The sequence below is a fragment of the Myotis lucifugus genome, unplaced genomic scaffold, assembly GCF_000147115.1.
Source record: "Myotis lucifugus unplaced genomic scaffold, Myoluc2.0 scaffold_130, whole genome shotgun sequence".
Classification (NCBI taxonomy): Eukaryota; Metazoa; Chordata; class Mammalia; order Chiroptera; family Vespertilionidae; genus Myotis; species Myotis lucifugus.
In genome coordinates, this window is record NW_005871178.1 from 1,605,941 (window position 1) to 1,623,866 (window position 17,926).

A 17,926-nucleotide genomic window follows, 5' to 3' on the forward strand; every position below is an offset into this window, starting at 1 on the left:
TGGACTGAGGAAAGCTAGATGTTCATATTCCTGATGCTCTAAGAAAAAAATCCTATCCCTGCCATCACCTTAGAGGGTTGGGTCTTCCCAGAGGAAGATGGAGTTTAACAGGAAGTCAAGAATAGGAACATTAAAAATAGACTAAACAAATATCTGTGGTAACTGATTCTGCTTGGAAGAAACAGTTATAGATATTACTAGAGGCCCGGTGCACAAATTCGTGCACCAGTGGGGTCCCTCGGCCTGGTCTGTGGGATCGGGCCAAAACTGGCTCTCAGACATTCCCCAAGGGGTCCCAGATTGCAAGAGGGCACTGGCCAGGCCGAGGGACCCCACCGGTGCACAATTGGGGCTGGGGAGGGACATGGGAAGTTGGCCAGTCCGGAGGGACCACGGGAGGGCTCCAGGGCATGTCTGGCCCATCTCTCTCAGTCCCGATCGGCAGGACCCCAGCAGCAAGCTAACCTACCAGTTGGAGCATCTGCCCCCTGATGGTCCGTGCATGTCATAGCGACTGGTTGACCAGTCGACTGTCTGCCCCCTGGTGGTCAGTGCATGTCATAGTGAGCAGCTGAGCGGCCTTAGCATATCATTAGCATATTGCACTTTGGTTGAAAGGATGACCGGACACTTAGCATATTAGGTATGTCAGTATCTGGGTAGCTTTCCATAAATTTCAAATGATAAACTCATGCTAGGTCAACCCAACAAAATCCTGGGAATGGGGTTTAGGAATTGAATCTTTTAATAAGTTCTGAAATGTTTCTTAAGGAGCCTGCACAGCACCAGCCCATAGGAGCCTCTTGGCCTGATATAAATTCCTTCAGCCCACTTCTGTAGAAGTATATCTCTAACATTAGAGATAAGCCTTTTTTTAATAATTGTCATCAGTTTTCAATAAACTGCATGTGGAATATAAGTAAATACCTCTGAATGTATGGTGAATGCATAAATGAATGCTCAGAGTAACGTATTTCATTTTACATACTATTAATTGATCTTAACATATATCAAATCAATGTAACAAACATTAATTGAGCATTTACTATAGGCATATAGGGGAATGGATTTGAAAAGGCTGCATATAAATAGAATTTTTCCAGCACAGTTTTTTTATAATCTATTGATTTACATGATAATTCAACATTCTCTTAACTCTAGTTGAATTTCAACTGACGTCTTAGAATTGAAACAATCATTTTCAGGTTTCCTGTCTCTACCTTTTTCATAAAATTATCGCCATTTAAATTATAAACTGTAAAAACCAGAGGTACTTTTTACTGAAAAAAAATTGTTGAATCCTTTAAAAAACAAAACAGCTTAGTAATCTTTTAAACAACAGAACTCGCTCCCTTTTCCCATTTATTTTACAAGTGCATTATTTTTAGATTAGGCTTCCTTATAGTAGATTCTTAGCACTCCCTAGTTGCCTGTACTCTGAGAAAGACCTGTGCTGCAATCTAACGAAGAAACAGCTCTTGGTTTCAAAGTCAGTGAGAGGCAAATGATAATTTTAACAGCTTGCAACTCCATGGGCAATCAGAGCTAAAGTTGTTAATGATTAAGAAATCAAAGAAACTCTAATGCTTTAATAGCTGAGTGCATGCATGAAACCTGTCACTAACACAGAAAATCTGGAAAATTATTAGGAATCTTTCACCATGGGGTTAGTCTTAGCTGTTATTTAGAACTTGGACAGCTATAACTCTACTGTAAAATAATATCTAATTCTGTCAATAATTTCACATGGACAGACACCGGAGGAGTCCAAAGGAAGGCAAAGAACCACTGCAATGAACAGTACCAGGTGGAAGGACTTTCAACAGACTAAATGGAACATTTGGAAAAATACCTTTGAAGTGAAAAATGCAAATGCAAAATCTGAATTATACAGGCAAATAGAGTCATCATTAATGTAAAACTCTAGACAGTATGCAATCACTTAATTTGCATGAACAAATCTATATACTGAGCTCATAATCAGGGCAAGAGGCTAAAATTTTTTATTGGAATATTGAAATTCTCTTTGGAAATATTGTCCCAGAAAGTGTTTCTATGACTTGAGGTCTGAAATGAACCAAATGATATAAATGTGAACAGATCAGAGAAAATAGTGAATGTTAAGAGTGCCATTTTTTTTTTCCGAATAGTAACTAACTCCTTGATGTCACACTGAATATGTCTGTATCTAAATGGATTCTCACATCCACCCTGCTGGTCAATGCGAGTTACTCCGTCTCTTCAATTCTTATTGATGGCTCTTAGAGTATTTGTCTCTTCATTAGTTCTACATCTATAATTGGGCAAAGGGAGAAGGAAAATTTTATTAATTACAGCAGTTCTAGGAAAAAATCTGGGAGAGGTGGGGAAAGGAGAAGGTTGAAGCTACTGGCTAAAATGAAAGCTGTGGATCATTCGTTCATTTAACACATATTTGACAATATGCTCAGTGCTCTCTTAGGTGCTGAGGATGAAATGTGCAAAGAGGCAGATAGGGTTCTCTTATTTCATGAATTTCTTCACTGACTCCTCTTAGCATAGATAATTTAGAGTTAACTGTATAGAACTGATTTAGTCATGTTACAAATATGCACGACACTTTCATGACAGCTCTTTTATCTATAGCTGAGCCCTTCTGTTAAACTGATTCTAGATAGATGCCCCCACTCCTTTATTTGGAGAATAACAACCTGACTCCTCCTATTGCCAAGACAGCAACAAAAACAAAAAAGGGCATCTGAGGCTTTATCCAGGAAAAAATAAATTAGTGAGGTTCTTGCATCTAGCAAAATTAAATGGGCCTCGGTATCCTTAACAGTAAATAACGATGTACTTGCCCAACAAAATCATGCATACAAAGTGCTTATTGCAGAATGTTTCAAATGTTCAATAAATGCTCATAGAAGAATAAGTGGTGACTCCTAGTATTATCAAACTTTACATTAATTACTATAGTTAATAGTTAACTGAATTATGATTCTTCTGTCTTCAATGGAAAATATCTTTACATTAGGGAGTGCTACAGTGGCACAGTGAAGATTAAATATCTACAAGCTGAGATTCTTTATTTGTCTCCAAAAGCCAAATGCCCAGGCACTGATCATCTTCCTACTGAAAACTCCTGCCACCCTCAGCTGCCTCAGAGCAATTTACCAGCCCTTGGTGCTTAGCTCTGAAGGGACTCCAGGGAATTCATAGTCTAGGAAAAGAACTGTAAACTATTAACATCAATCAAAGTTGAAAACCACTGGCCTAGAGGTATAAGAAATGGAAACCACGCTTGCCCAATTGCCAGGCTTCATTCTTATCCAAAACAGCCTTATTCTTAAATATTTTTCTCTAGGGCACCAGTATAATAATGATAATAGCAACTAGTACTTATCTAACACTTGCATATTTCCAGGTATAAGAACACTTTATATACTTTTTTTCCCATTTGAACTTCAAAGCCTTCTGTGAGGTAGTCTATTATTCATTTCCATTTAGCAGATGAAGACATCGAGGTTCAGTGAAGTTCCGTCAACACTGCAGAAGTGTCAAAGCAGCCTGTACTCGAACCCATACCTCCCAATGTTAAATACAGGGGCCTTCTCACTTGTCTATGACAAGTAGATGAAGAAAGGTCTTCTAATAACAAAGGTTCTAGTCCTCACTCTCTTCTGAGAAACATGCATGCTTTCACATCTGTCTACGGCCACAGCAAAAGTAGCACTGTTGTACCATCTTTCTAATAGGCCTCTATCTCCCCTTCCCCCGCCCCAGAGCCACAAATGTTCCTTTTTTCACAGAATCCAATTCCTATGGAAAGACCATATGAAGAGGGAGGAAATGACATATTCCCTCACATATTTAGGACATACTAAAGTGTGATTTTTTTCCTTTATTACATATGCAAACATTTTATTACAGGTGTACATTTCTGTTTGGGTTATCTTACCTGTTTAAGGTGGAATTCATCTAAGAATAAATACAAGGGAACTGGGTTCTAGTCCTGATTGCTCTATGACCTTGGATAAGTTGTCTACCCTTTATGGACTTCAGTTTTCCCAGCAAGAAGATGAGTTGGACTAGGTGATCTCTTCCCTCCAGCTCTAACATTCTATTATTCTGTGATATCTCTTTTAGATGTGATGGGCATATTTGGTATGCAACTGTTGGTTGTTAAGTATTTGTTGAAGGAATGATAACTGCAGTTTAAATATTTTGAGGAAGGCTACTGGGATCAAACACAGCCAAGCACATTGTCAAAAGCACTTGGCTCTATTCCACCACTTTTGCTGCAGGGATTTGGAAGAATAACTAAAATGTATGTGTCAACACCCTCTACGTGCTTCTTTTAAATATTAAAAATAAAACTGCAACAAACATTTTTACTTAGTTTGTAGCTCTAAAAATTACTGATCTCCATTTTGCTCTAAAAAAATCTAATTTATTTATTGTATAAATTATGGTAAACAATAGTTTATGGGTGAATTCCCTTGGAAACTAAAGATTACCACATGTGAGCATGTAAGTTATTTTCACATAAAATATTTTCAGCAGAAGGTATTAAAAAACAACTATTATACAGTCTTCTGATTCTTTAACCAGGGTACATTACCTCTTCTTGATCACCTATAATTCCATCAATTAGCCAGTTATTAAACTGTGTTAGACTAGATTCTGGTGACTAGAGTGATACTCAAAGGACCTACTAGAGTGCAGCCTGCTGTGTTAAATAACCCAAAGCAAATAGAAGACCCTTGTCTACTTATATTTCCTCTTGCCTGCTTTTGTATCTCACGATTTTATGTGAATCAAGTGGGCTCTAATCTGCTTCTATATTTTAGGTAAATAGCTTGAGAATGGCTTCATCTTCTCAAGTAAGCTAAACTACAGGCTCTGTGACACCTGTTTTTCAATCAGAAGCTGTTTCCATTTATTTCTTGACTCATGGCTATGTTCCTTATGGTGGTGTTGCTGGAAATCTGATTTATAGATAAGTGGCATTTTCCTCTACTACCTTATCAAATAGTCAAATGAAATACCATATGTAAAGGAGATCTAACAATTATAAAGGAATACAAAACAGCGATCAGATCATTACTTCTGCTACAACTACTATGATTTCAAACTTATCAGAAAAATGACTTCTAAAACTTCCCTTTTATTTGACAAAATAATCACTGAATATACTTGAATTTTCTTAATATAAGAATACGTGAAACGTACATTTCTACTATGGAAGATGTGCACATATAGATGAATACAATAAATCTTGAGGCACTTAAACAATTTGAATATTCTAAAACAAGAGGCCGGAGAGGCTCCCGCCCCCTCTACTGTGCTTGCCAGCTGTGAGCCCGGGTTCTGGTTGAGTGGCGCTCCCCCTGGGGGAGTGCACCGACCACCAGGGGGCAGCTCCTGCATTGATCATCTGCCCCCTGGTGGTCAGTGTGTGTCATAGTGACTGGCCGTTCTGCTGTTTGGTCAATTTGCATATTAGCCTTTTATTATATAGGATATTTAATACTATGTCGCTTGTATTTTAACAGGAGAATGACAATCTCTTCTTATGTGAATTTTAATATATTCAATGGAATCATTTGAGTTTTGGAATCATCTCATATTTAAGCCATAAAACAAATGACGTGCTCTTTCCCATTGTTTACAACAAATGCTCTTATGCCTACATTCAGACTTAGGGAGAAAACCTCTCCTCTCCCATCCAAGTGTTTCTGCACAATGGGCAATCTGCCTTCACTTCAGGCCCATTGATGCTGCCAGTTGATAGAATCCTTCAGACACAAGGGAAATCTCCCTCTGTCCTGCTGATCCAATGAGGGATCCGTGAAGTTGATAACACTAACACTGCAATCAGTTAGCTAGACACCATTCCAAGAGCAAATGTCTACAACCCGAAACTTTTATAATTAAAAAAAAATTACAGGAAATTTTAGGATTTCTTTGGTCGTCTAACATTTATTTCATGAGAAAGTAAAAACTAAAGTTGGCACAATTTATTAGTATTACTAAAAATTTTACATCATTTCTTAAATACATCCACATTATATCTAATTCTAAAAAACATTTACTACTATACTGTGATTGTAGAGTTTATATGACTTGTTAAACTTCACATCTCTGGAACCTTTTAATTAAGAGACCTTTGTTAAATCTTAGGTCTTGCTTCCCTAACCCAGGCTTTTAAAATAAAGAATGTATCTTAAAGGCTTCCATTTCCATGACAATTTGCTTGGTAGGATTTATTTGCAGTTATATCACAGGAAGAAATTGGCTTCTGCTGTCTTAGGTGCAGTTCATTAAGCTTTTTTCATATTTAAGTTTGAGCATGTGTTATTTTTGAATCAAACTTTTTCTTCTTGATTGCACCATCACCTCCACTGTGTAGTGCTGCTATAAATGAGTGCAGAGACCTCATAAATTAAAAGCTATAAATATTGCCATAACAGGTGAAAAAAATCATAACCCAAGACAATAACACTTTGTTACAATTCACACAAACTCTATCTCCAAACACATTATGTGCTAGTGTTCTATGATTTATTTTATTATTTTTTCCAGAGACCTTCTTAATATCTTTCGTGAACTATACCTCAAAAAATAAGGATCAGCAACTTTAAAAATATGGTTGAGAATCTGTGAATCCCTTGAGATATCTTTACATCATATCCAATCTTGTCCTGATTCTTCAGTTTGGGACACTTGCACTAGAAACTATGACTGTGTTAAAACCACTTTATCTCTAGTCTCTTCCCATTACATATTTCTAGCCTAAAACCAAAAAGTCATCTCTCCAGAAAAAAATCTGAAAGTTTCATTGTTTTGCTTCAAAGCCTTATACAACTTCAAAGCTATATTCTGTACAAAGAACAAATTTAACTTCATATACAACTAAATCCTTTAATCTCAGATCCAAACTACTTTTTAAATCTCGTTTCCCACTAAACTACTCAACCTTCTCAATTCTTCTTCTGCAATGCCAACCTCACCAAATCAGAGCATTTACCAAAGACATCGTGAACTTTGCCCCTTTATACTTTGCTTACATTATTCCCTCTGCCTGAATGTTCTTCTCTTTCTGATTCCTCTAAATCCCCACTCAAATAGCACTTTCTCTATGAAATTTCCTAGTTCCCCCTCTCCAATAATTTGATAAAAATTCCTCTGTATTCCAATAGGTCCTTGATCAAAGCTTTATTTTAGTACTTCTCATACTGCATTACTTAAAAAACAAAATAAAACAAAACAAACAAAAAAACCACACCCAAACATGTGCTTTCCCATCTAATTTCTTAACTCCTCAAAGGTAAGGGCTGTGACTTCTCTCTGAATTCAATTAGTACTTGCTGACAAAATAGAAAAGGGAATCCTGTGTGATATATTCTTTCTCCAGCAATGACTTAGAGCTAATACTTCTGATGGCTAAGGGACTAATCATTGATCAATGGATTAGGCAGAATGATGCAGATTATCTGGTTACCTATGTGTAGACTTTCTTTCTGCTACCTAATTCTGCATGTTCAATGAAAAAGATAAATTATAACTACTGCCACAGCTGTACTACACGGTAGGGGGGGGGGAGAGGGGGAGAGGGAGAGGGAGAGGGAGAGATAGAGATATCTTTCATTTTATTTACTACAAACTGTAATATAAGCCACATGAGACTAGAAGGCCCTCAGCTGTATAACAGCATCATGGGCTTATGTAAATCATTTGATCTGAGACTTAATTGAAAAATAGGACTATTAATGCTTTGATTGTCACAAGGCTGTGTGGCCAGACTAGACTGAGGTATCTTCAATTCTAAGATCTATGGTTCCATCCATCCATCCATCCATCCATCCATCCATCCATCCATCCATCCATTCATCCATCCATCCTTCCTTCCTTCCTTCCATCCATACATCCATCCATCCATACATCCACCCAACCACCCACCCATCCAGCCATCCACGAATGCTTGAGCTTTCTTACAGCTCTAATACCTACAATTCTACATCTATGAAAGTTGGATTCAAATAAAATGTAAGAAATCCCAAACATTCTGAAAGAATTTATACTGTGTCAAAAAGAATGGCTCGAGGGATGTACAGAATTGCAGGTAACAAACTCATGAATATGAAGCGCATTTCTCCAGTTGGTACTTGCTTGGGTGTGCTCTTTATGCTTGTGTTTAGTTTCCCTATCTGGATAGCTTGGGATGTCACCTTTAACTTAAAAGGGCCTAACAGGCTGACTGATAAGTAATTTTGAAAGATTTGGAAAATAGGCAGGATGAATAAAATTCTAAATCATATATGAGAACTGTCTGTCGTGAAAGTATGCCAACAATAGTGACATTCTTTCACACTTATGTATTTGTTCAGAAAAAAAGGAGACCAAACATCTAAAGAAACACATAGCTTTGACATGTCAATGACAATTGCAGAGTCTACCTTTGTTTCTGTTGCATGGGTTGTTGCCTCATAGCCATATACTGCATATCTTCTTGCAGACGATTGAGAGGGGAATCTGGCTTGACACGAATCCCATAGTAATGGTACTTGGAGTTTCCTCTTCATAAAAGAACAACAAACATTAGAGACACAAAAAGTCATTAATCATATAATATAGGATGTCCATATAACTTCATTTGGAAAAAAATATAAAAGCAGCATATTAATGTTATATATTTGTGATATGTTCTAGATACTTATATATTTTGATGGTGAATACATTTGAGGAATCAAAATAAGATTCTAAATCCACTGGCTCAAGGCCCTAAAAAAAGTCCTTATAAACTTTCTCTTAAATATTGTTAAATAATCCACTTATTCCATTTAAACTACATTTTATTTTAAAATTTATGTTTTAAATTTAATTTAGAAAGGGTAATAGTGAGAAAAAATTCTGGCCAACAAAAATTTATTAACAGGATAAAGGATTGAGCACTAAAGAATAATTTATAATAAAAAGTTTATACAGAACCAACAGAAAAAAATCTTAATTCTACCTTTCTTAGGTAAGTTCTACATTTTTCAAGTTCTATTACTGCAGGGATGATGAAGATAACTTCACTGATGCAAGATGTTGTGGAGAAGTCTATTATATTTAATATTTTGAAACCTAAAAAGAAGCATGCATTTACTCATTTTGAAACATTTTATTAGTCTCTGTTTTTATGGGTTTATATTAGTTTTGCAGGCTGAATAAGATGTGTCACAACAGACATGGGGAAATTTCTCTGTGAAAATGTTAAATTTCCACCTGGAATAAAAATGTCACCATTACCCATGCTCAGGAGCAAGACCATATTTGTTATTAGAAATGACAAAGTTTAGCCCTGAATGAGATGTGAAATTCTTGCAAATATAACATTTTAAATATGTGAATTTTTACAAAGAGAAAATAGTTTTTCATAACCCTATATATAGCAAGACATCAGTACTCTTTCAATTTTTTTCTTTCATTTATAACAAGAAATGCAAGGGGAGTGGATTAAATATTTTATATAAAAACAGCACAATGTACAGTTGATTTATTATAGAATTGTACACCTGAAATCTATATAATCTTTTTAACCAATCTCACCTCAATGAATTCAATTAAAAAATAAAATAGGAAAATAAATAAATAAAAGTTGTGGGAGAATTTCAACATGAATATCAATGGATATCATTGAATTATGGTTACTTAAGTTCAACAATGATAACCAAACAAAACAGAATTTTACTTCCAAAATTAAAGAACATATATTAGATGAACCCTAAATATAAGAAAACATATTAAAATTTTGTTATAAATAATATTGCTAGCTTTAAAAAAATGTAGGGCAGCCCTAACTGGTTTGGCTCAGTGGACAGAGCGTCGGCCTGTGGACTGAAGGGTCCCGGTTCGATTCTGGTCAAGGGCATGTACCTTAGTTGCTGGCACATCCCTAGTAGGAGGTGTGCAGGAGGCAGCTGGTCGATGTTTCTCTCTCATCGATGTTTCTAACTCTTTATCCCTCTCCCTTCCTCTCTGTAAAAAATCAGTAAAATATATTTTTTAAAAATGTAGGGCATCTGAGTACCTATAAAGTTCCTGCAAAATGAACCAGTGTGAAAACCTAATGCCTCTATAAAAAGCTTTCCACTAGCAGAGATTATATTATGTCTCCAAAATCCACTACAGAATAGAGCAAAAAACAAAACCAAAAAATACAAACCCCATTAGTAGCGTTCTCTGTAGGAAGTGGAGAATGACAAGGAGGCGTGGCAGGGTGAGAAGCAGCAGACATTAACCAGGGGATACAGCCAATGACAGGGCTACAGTGTGAAATGGTGTCTGTCTTGTGAGACCACAAAGCAGAGGAAGTGTCCAGTTTCTTACAAATCAGCATTTGCTGGGGTTGGGGCAGGGGAGGTGGTTCTTTCCTTTCCACTGGCCATGGGGCAGGTCAGCATGTCCCATGGGCTTGGATTAAACTTAATTTGTAAATGGGGTCTACAAATGGCACTTTTTCAGTTGACTTGGTTTAGAAACATGGCGATTTCATTTACTTCTTAGCTAGTTCTAAAACTTGAGAAAATGTCTGGTTCTGGTTTGAATGAATTCACCAGTTAATTTTATTGCTGGTTAAATAAAAGTTCTACATACAGTTTGCTTTAAAAAATTATCTGAGTTAATTTGTGTCATGATTTATATGGATTTTCTTTCTGTTCTCTGGTTTAGAGGTAGAAAGGAGAGCTAATTCAGTTTCCATGGTAGAAAGACTCAGTACTGTGACTCCTACCATTGTCAGTTTTTCTATACGAGAGCTCTGCTATCTTCATAACACAGCATTTGTTTAAACTTTCCTCACAGGATTTCTTTTCTCCTTATCCTTCTGGGCTGTGCTTTCCATCCTTAATTATAAATACTATATAACAATTTTAAAAGGAACAGAAGACATAATTGTTACACAGTGAGAAGAGGGAAAAAAGAATACCAGAAAGTAAATGCTGCAATATTGCAATATGCACTTATAGAGTATGGATTCTACTCATTCACAAACCCAAACAACCCTAATTTTGTCACTTTCTATTTTAAAGATGTGTTTTAAGATTTGAATGGAGCTTCAAAATAGGATCCATTGAAATCCCTTTCAGTAACAAAAGAAGCACAATAGAGCTTTAGAATGTTGAATAAAGCCCAGAGTTTCAAAATATTGGCACAGTATGCTTAACTACTGAGCCATTAGCTAGAAGATAAGAGGTTAGGTCCCAAACAATGATTTCTGGGGGGGAAATAATACTCAAGAAACAAAAAGCTTTTTTTCAAGGGACTGAAAACCAGTATACCTAGAAGAAAATACACTTATGAGAAAAACAAACCTCCAGCAATCCGAAAGCAACAGAAATAGTTCACTTGAAATGCAACAGAAAGAAATGATTCACACTTTGAATACATACAGAACTTATAAATCTAATAAAATTGACACACCACTCTTTTCAGCATAAATTTATAAGGTCAATTACTAAGGCTCTATTTACTTTATGAAGAATATTAATAAAAACCCTTTATTAGGATACTATGAAACTGTGACTTGAAACTAATTAAAGGTAGATCATCTAATGTTATATAGTGTAGCACCTTTATTTTTATACTATTTTACTATTTAATATGGATTTCTGTAAGATTTAGGAAATTAAAAAATCCCTATCTTTCTGCCCAGCTACTTAAAATATTTGTGTTATTATAGAAAAGTAAAATTGACCCTGTTTGAGGAAAGTATCTAGGAAGTAGTTTGGAGAAAGGGTTTAAGATATGAAATAACCATTCTGCGTCTAGACTTTTGCAATGCACTGTTCAGCCACCAGACAGGTTTCCTGCCTGTGATCCACCATCAATTGTCACCAGCCAAAGAGTTAACCTGTCTTGTTGCTATTTCTCCTGGTACAGGCAAGTCAAGGAGCAATTGCTGACAGCAACCAAGGAAACTCAGTACAGTCCTGAACGGGTTTTTCCAACAATTGCAACTAGGTTATCAGTCCCTGGTTTCACTGGGCAGCCCCTAAATGTGAGTTGCTTACTGTATAACCTCACCCTTACAGGTCTGCATCTCAAAACTCTGGACATAGAGTCCAGTAGTATTTAATGGTCCTATAAAAAGTCCAATAAAATTTAAAATTTGTGCCATGCAAAAAGAAAAAGTAAAAATGAAGCTCCACAGTTCTAAGTATTATTTCTATCATATTTTGACAAGGAAGCAAACTGAAAAACTAAGAGTCTTCTTCACATTTTTGGCTTCCATGCAATAAAACTAAACTATATTTTTACTCCCATACATGTATGGTTTCATAATCAAGAGTTTAAAAAGGCTAAAATGAGGTTAATTAGGACCATGTCATTATTCAGGGCTTAAAACACCCATATTTTTCAAGTTCACCAAATGATTTTTAATTGCTCTCTAGAAATGACATGAGAAAAACTCAGCTTGAATTTCTTACTCCAGACATTTCAATGTAATTTTTCAAGAGTCAAGAGATAGACAATTTTCCATTTAATATGTTACTTTACTCATCATCTTTAGTATGGTTATGTTCAAAAGAGAAGACAGTGATACATATTAACTTTTAAAGGATCACATGTGAATCTTGCATTAACAGGCTTGTTTGCCACTTTCTATGTGATTGGAGAACCAGCTCTCCTCAAAGCTTTGCTCAGTTGATGTTTAGGAGGATGCCTCAGTGGTTGGGTAGTATTTATTGAGTAATGACCTTTCTTTTCCCTGTGGGGGTTTATATACTGAGGTCATTCTGTATTTCTTCTTTATATGTTGGTATCTATAATCAAGTACTTTTGCTCAAACAATATGCTGAACGACTGTAATTTGAAAAAGAGAGATTAATTTATGATCTTACTTTTCAATACTAACCTAGTTCCCAATCTCCTGGTTCGTAGTCCCATAAAAATGGACCTTATTAATTTTCCAAAAGAAGCAGCATTGACTGGGTCCAGTTTGTGTTCCTGACAGTGTCGCAGGTAGTGGTTGTATAGAGTGCTTCTGGGAAGGCTCACTCCTTCTGCTGTCTCGTAATTGTCCAACAGCCACTGGAGCTAGTGTAAACAAGACAGAGTCAACACGGAGAAACCAGACGATTAACAGGAAGGTCACAAGCTAAAATACAACATCTGAAGGTGCAATATACAGAAATACTTGGATCGCCATCAAGCCTTGTAATAGGGTAAACTGTTGTAATTCAGAGGCCAGTGTGGTCTGACTTTGAAAACTCTCAGAAATGTAAATAGCTGTACATCCCTATGACCTCAGGCCGTCTCCATTCCTACAAACATTCAAACACATGTAGAGAGAAAATATTTTTTTCTGTATTGCTATTTTGAAGACAAACACCTCTTCAGGGAATTCTAATAATTCCATTAACTGGTCTAAAAAATAACTTATAATTGTTACAAAACAAAGTATGTTCCAAACCTAGCAGTATGGCACATATGTTGTTAGAGTTGGCTTGTTATAACACATGAACAGCAGGCTTCCTTGTATGAGTTTTTACATTAAGGTTCTAGTCATTTAATACAATTCTAATTACTTATTTAATTTACTTACACAAGGTAATACAATAATGGCATTAACTACTGAGATAGAATTCTGTAATCAAAAAGGAAAAAAAGTCAGTCATTTCTTCCCCAGAAGGTAAGAAACTCACTAGATTTTGGCTAAAAAGTTACATGTAAAGAAAAGGAATCATTTAAATTTTTCTATCTTAAAACTATGTTGCTTTTTCATAATTTTGGAAATTTTCATAATGCAGTTGGTAAAGCAATATTTTCTCAATCAGGGTTCTTATTTTAAAGTTTTATGTTGCTCTGTGTATATTTTTTTTAAAAAATCTTTAAAGTATAGAATGAGCAAGAAAATTTTAGAAAAGCTAATTAGGTATGCATTATTGAGTTTTAATATTAGAAAAATTAAATTATTAATTTGTTCATTTATTTATTTACAAAAGGAGAACTAAAATAGATTTAAATGACTTTCTTAAAGTCATATATTATCTCAGTACTTGAGTCTGGTTTCCAACATTTCCTGAGCACTAACATGCCAGTTATTATTTCCACAACGGCAACAAGTATTTCACACTACTTGTCTCATCAAAATTTCCACGCCAATTATAAGAGGTATGCTAAAGAGTTGATATTTTACATGCAATTCAATGGAATATTTCTGTACACAGCCTTAACTATTTACTAGTTTTCTTTTAATATTAATTACATGACGGTAAAGATAAATATCTAAAAATGAGAGTTTACTAATTTCTCATGATCAATAAAATGATCTTGTAGACAAATTTTTTTTAAAGACTTTGAAAAAGCAAATTCAATAAAATATTTGAGGGTTTTATCATAAATTGTCTCTTATAAAACTAAAATATAGTACAAAAATTAAAGTTCAATATAAAATATTCTGAGTCTAAAGGTATGTTAAAAGAGTTAAACCATTTTTAAATGAAGAAAAATTTTCACAGAAGGAGTCTGATAATTACAGCAAAGGTTGACTTTAAAATACTCAGAAGTCTAAATGATATTAGTCACATTCAATGAATAATTTAGAGAAAATAAAGCTTTTATTGGATTGGCTATGTGGTTCTCCGCAATGTCTAAACAAGTTAAAATATAGTGAACTGTTCTGCAAACTGATGTTCTTTTTATAAGGGTTTACATTTTTAGAGATTCTTCATTTCTAAACCCATTTTCTTAAAATCCAAATTTGTTTGTAATACATATCAGTGTGTGTGCATACAAATAAACATGTGTACATATACTTACATATGTGTATAATATATGTGATTAGTTGGTTGAAAAATTCCCCAAGGGTGGGTACTCTGGCACCTGTAATTTTGGCAGCAAAGCTGCATCTTACTCCCTTGCTCCTTGTCTGCAGGAGGAGGAACTTTAGTTCCTGCCAGAGGCCTAGACTCACTTTGGAAAAGCAGAAGGAAGTCAAGTGGAAGTAAAAGCCCTGAAGGATGGTGGTGGCTGTGCTGCGCCATGGCTGCTCCAGCAAGGAAGCCAGCCGATGGCTGTACCACCTTGGGGCAGTGCCCCTGCAAATTCACTGTGTACCTGGAGACTGGTTTAGGTCCCACCAGATAACTCTTGAGATTTATCTGGGAATTATAATCTGTGTTCTACATGCCGCTATTTAACCTTCAAGTTTTGCCAGTAATAAAACTGTAAATCAGACATTTGAGTCTAAAACATAGTATAAGGAAGGATTAATTTTATTGTAAGAGAAACCCGACAGTTAAGTATAACATAAAGGCAAACACTTCATGCACTGCCCAAGGATAATTTGATACCTGCTATAAGATATATTTCTTCCTTGGGTATTGTGTTTAATAAAATGTATTTTGACACTAACGTTCAATATCTTTAACATTAAATAATTTAGAACTAAACTATTACTATTTCTTTTATTCTTTTTATAAGGTGTTTTATAAAATATTTATTTACACTTGTGATTTTAAAAATCCATAAAATACCATAGAAACTTTTAACCTTTATCTTTAAAAGCTGATTATCCTACTAATGAACTAACATAAATTCCTGTAAGGGTGGAAACCAAGATAATTGCATCTTTCAACCTTTACATTTAACCTATATTAATCAGGGTAGATTAAGGAAGGTGAATAGGTCCTATTTTTCCCAAAGGCAAATACTGATTGACAAATTAAAAAAATACATCTTGCATTCTCCAATTAACATCTAAATGTAACATTTAGCATTTTCCACCCAGATGAATTCTTATACATTAGGATTCATTTTAAGTTCAGTTTACCGATGATATATATTTTACAAGTCTTATTCCTACCATAACTTAGATTCACAGTACAGCAAAGTCAAGGGTGAGTGAGAATAAAGTTTTGCTTTGATCTCAATATATTTCAGTAGCTAAAACCAGTAAAAGTCATGAAATAATTATTTGCTAGATTGTGAAAAGTGTATAAAAATTAATGTCTAAAGTTTTTTATGTACTTTAAGTGGAATTTTTAAAAAATGCACATGCTAAAGAACATTATGTGAAAATTGGGAACAATTAACTTAAGAACATTTCTACATTCAAATTTATAATCTGAAATATCACAAATTGAATACAATCTAAACCATTAAAGGCCAATTTATATTAATTACAACAGAGAAGGAGTATAAATAAAGTTTTCAATGAAGAGAATTAGAATATTCTAATTTGATTTAGACAGACTATGCATCATTTACCTGTAACATCTTCTCATACAAAAAATTTAGAAATAAAAACATTCAAATAAAAAATTTTATACTAACAGACTGATGTAAAAAGTGAAATTAAAAGTACTATTCTAAAAACATGGAGATAAATGATATCACCCTTGGCTTTGATTTTTCGAAGGATTAGATTGTTTGGAAAAGAAACAGTGATCTACTTTTAATCTGATGGTGGCACAAGGGGAAATGATAGAGTGACCATATATTCTTTCACTCAAATGGTGAGCAGGGAGAAGACCTCTCTCTACCAACAATATTCACACCTACACCCAATGAAGCATACTGGAAAACAAAACAATCTATGTAATAAAAGCCTAAGCGACCATTAAGACAGAACAACCAGAACAACCAGTCGCTCTGATGCGCACTGACCACCAGGGGGCAGATGCTTAATGCAGGAGCTACCCCCTGGTGGTCAGTGCACTCCCACAGAGGGAGCGCTGCTCAGCCAGAAGCCAGGCTTGCGGCTGGTGAGTGCAGCATGGTGGCGGGAGCCTCTCCCTCCTCTGCTGCAGCGCTAAGGAGCAGCGAGCTGCGTGTTAAGGAGCAGCGAGCAGGCAGGTGGTAAGGAGCGAGGGATCCCAGATTGCAAGAGGGATGTCTGACTGCTGGCTTAGGCCCGACCCACACAGGCGGGGCTGAAGGACCCCTCCCCCACCCCAGTGGACGAATTTTGTGCACCAAGCCTCTAGTGCACATATAAGTTCCCAAATAAATGTATACTTGATTGGTAAAGGTACTCAGAATACTGGAGGTAAAATAAGGCCTGTTCCCTTCTACTACTTGTTTCTTACATTCATTCATTTAGCAAATACTTAATGAGCATCTACTATGTACCAGGCACTGTTCTAGACACCAGGGATGCATCAGTGGACAAAACATAAAATCCTTACACTCTTGGAATTTTCACTTATCAATACATACTTTCTGTTTGTCTATAAGATGCTACTAGTGAAATAAATGTAACTATGCTATTATTGTTAATAGAATAAAACATGGCATTTGGTATAACTGTACTGTCACAGGTGGGACATCATAAAGAGTATAAAACAGACAAGTCAGACATGCATTTCAACTTGGATGATAACAACATAATTATAAAAGTAGAGCAGCATGCCCTAACCAGTTTGGCTCAGTGGATAGAGCGTCAGCCTGTGGACTGAAAGGTCCCAGGTTTGATTCTGGTCAACGGCATGTACCTTGGTTGCGGGCACATCCCCAGTAGAAGGTGTGCAGGAGGCAGCTGATCGATGTTTCTCTCCCATCGATATTTCTAACTCTCTATCCCTCTCCCTTCCTCTCTGTAAAAAAATCAATAAAATAAATATAAAAAAAAAGTAGAGCAGCAGTACCCAAGACTCTCCAGGATATGCTGAAAAAGGGATACAAAATTGAATACCCCACTCCATCGTCTCATGTGCAGAAAGATGAAAATCAAAGCAATCAAGTTGGATTTTTCTGAGAGCATTATTTCTGATTTAACCCTAATAGAAATTTTCTGAATTAGTATGAGTAATCAAATGCATGAACAGAAAATAGGAAATCTGTTCAGGTCCATATTCCAAAATAGAATGATGACAAATTTTGAGTTAAAAATCATGATTAAGATCCTTCTTTAGAAACTGATAAATATGGGACACAAATTATCAACAACTTCTTTTAA

At 35.5% G+C, this 17,926-nt stretch overlaps 1 protein-coding gene across 1 annotated transcript in view; it reads right to left on the reverse strand.

The window, feature by feature from the left end:
- RFX3 (regulatory factor X3) overlaps nt 1-17,926 on the reverse strand; it is a 234,089-nt gene that overhangs the window by 47,291 nt on the left and 168,872 nt on the right. The window contains exons 9-10 of the mRNA XM_023758439.1: nt 12,881-13,062; nt 8,439-8,558 (exon numbers count right to left, since the gene is read on the reverse strand). Coding sequence (XP_023614207.1) covers nt 8,439-8,558; nt 12,881-13,062 — 302 coding nt within the window. The remainder of the gene's footprint in view (nt 1-8,438; nt 8,559-12,880; nt 13,063-17,926) is intronic.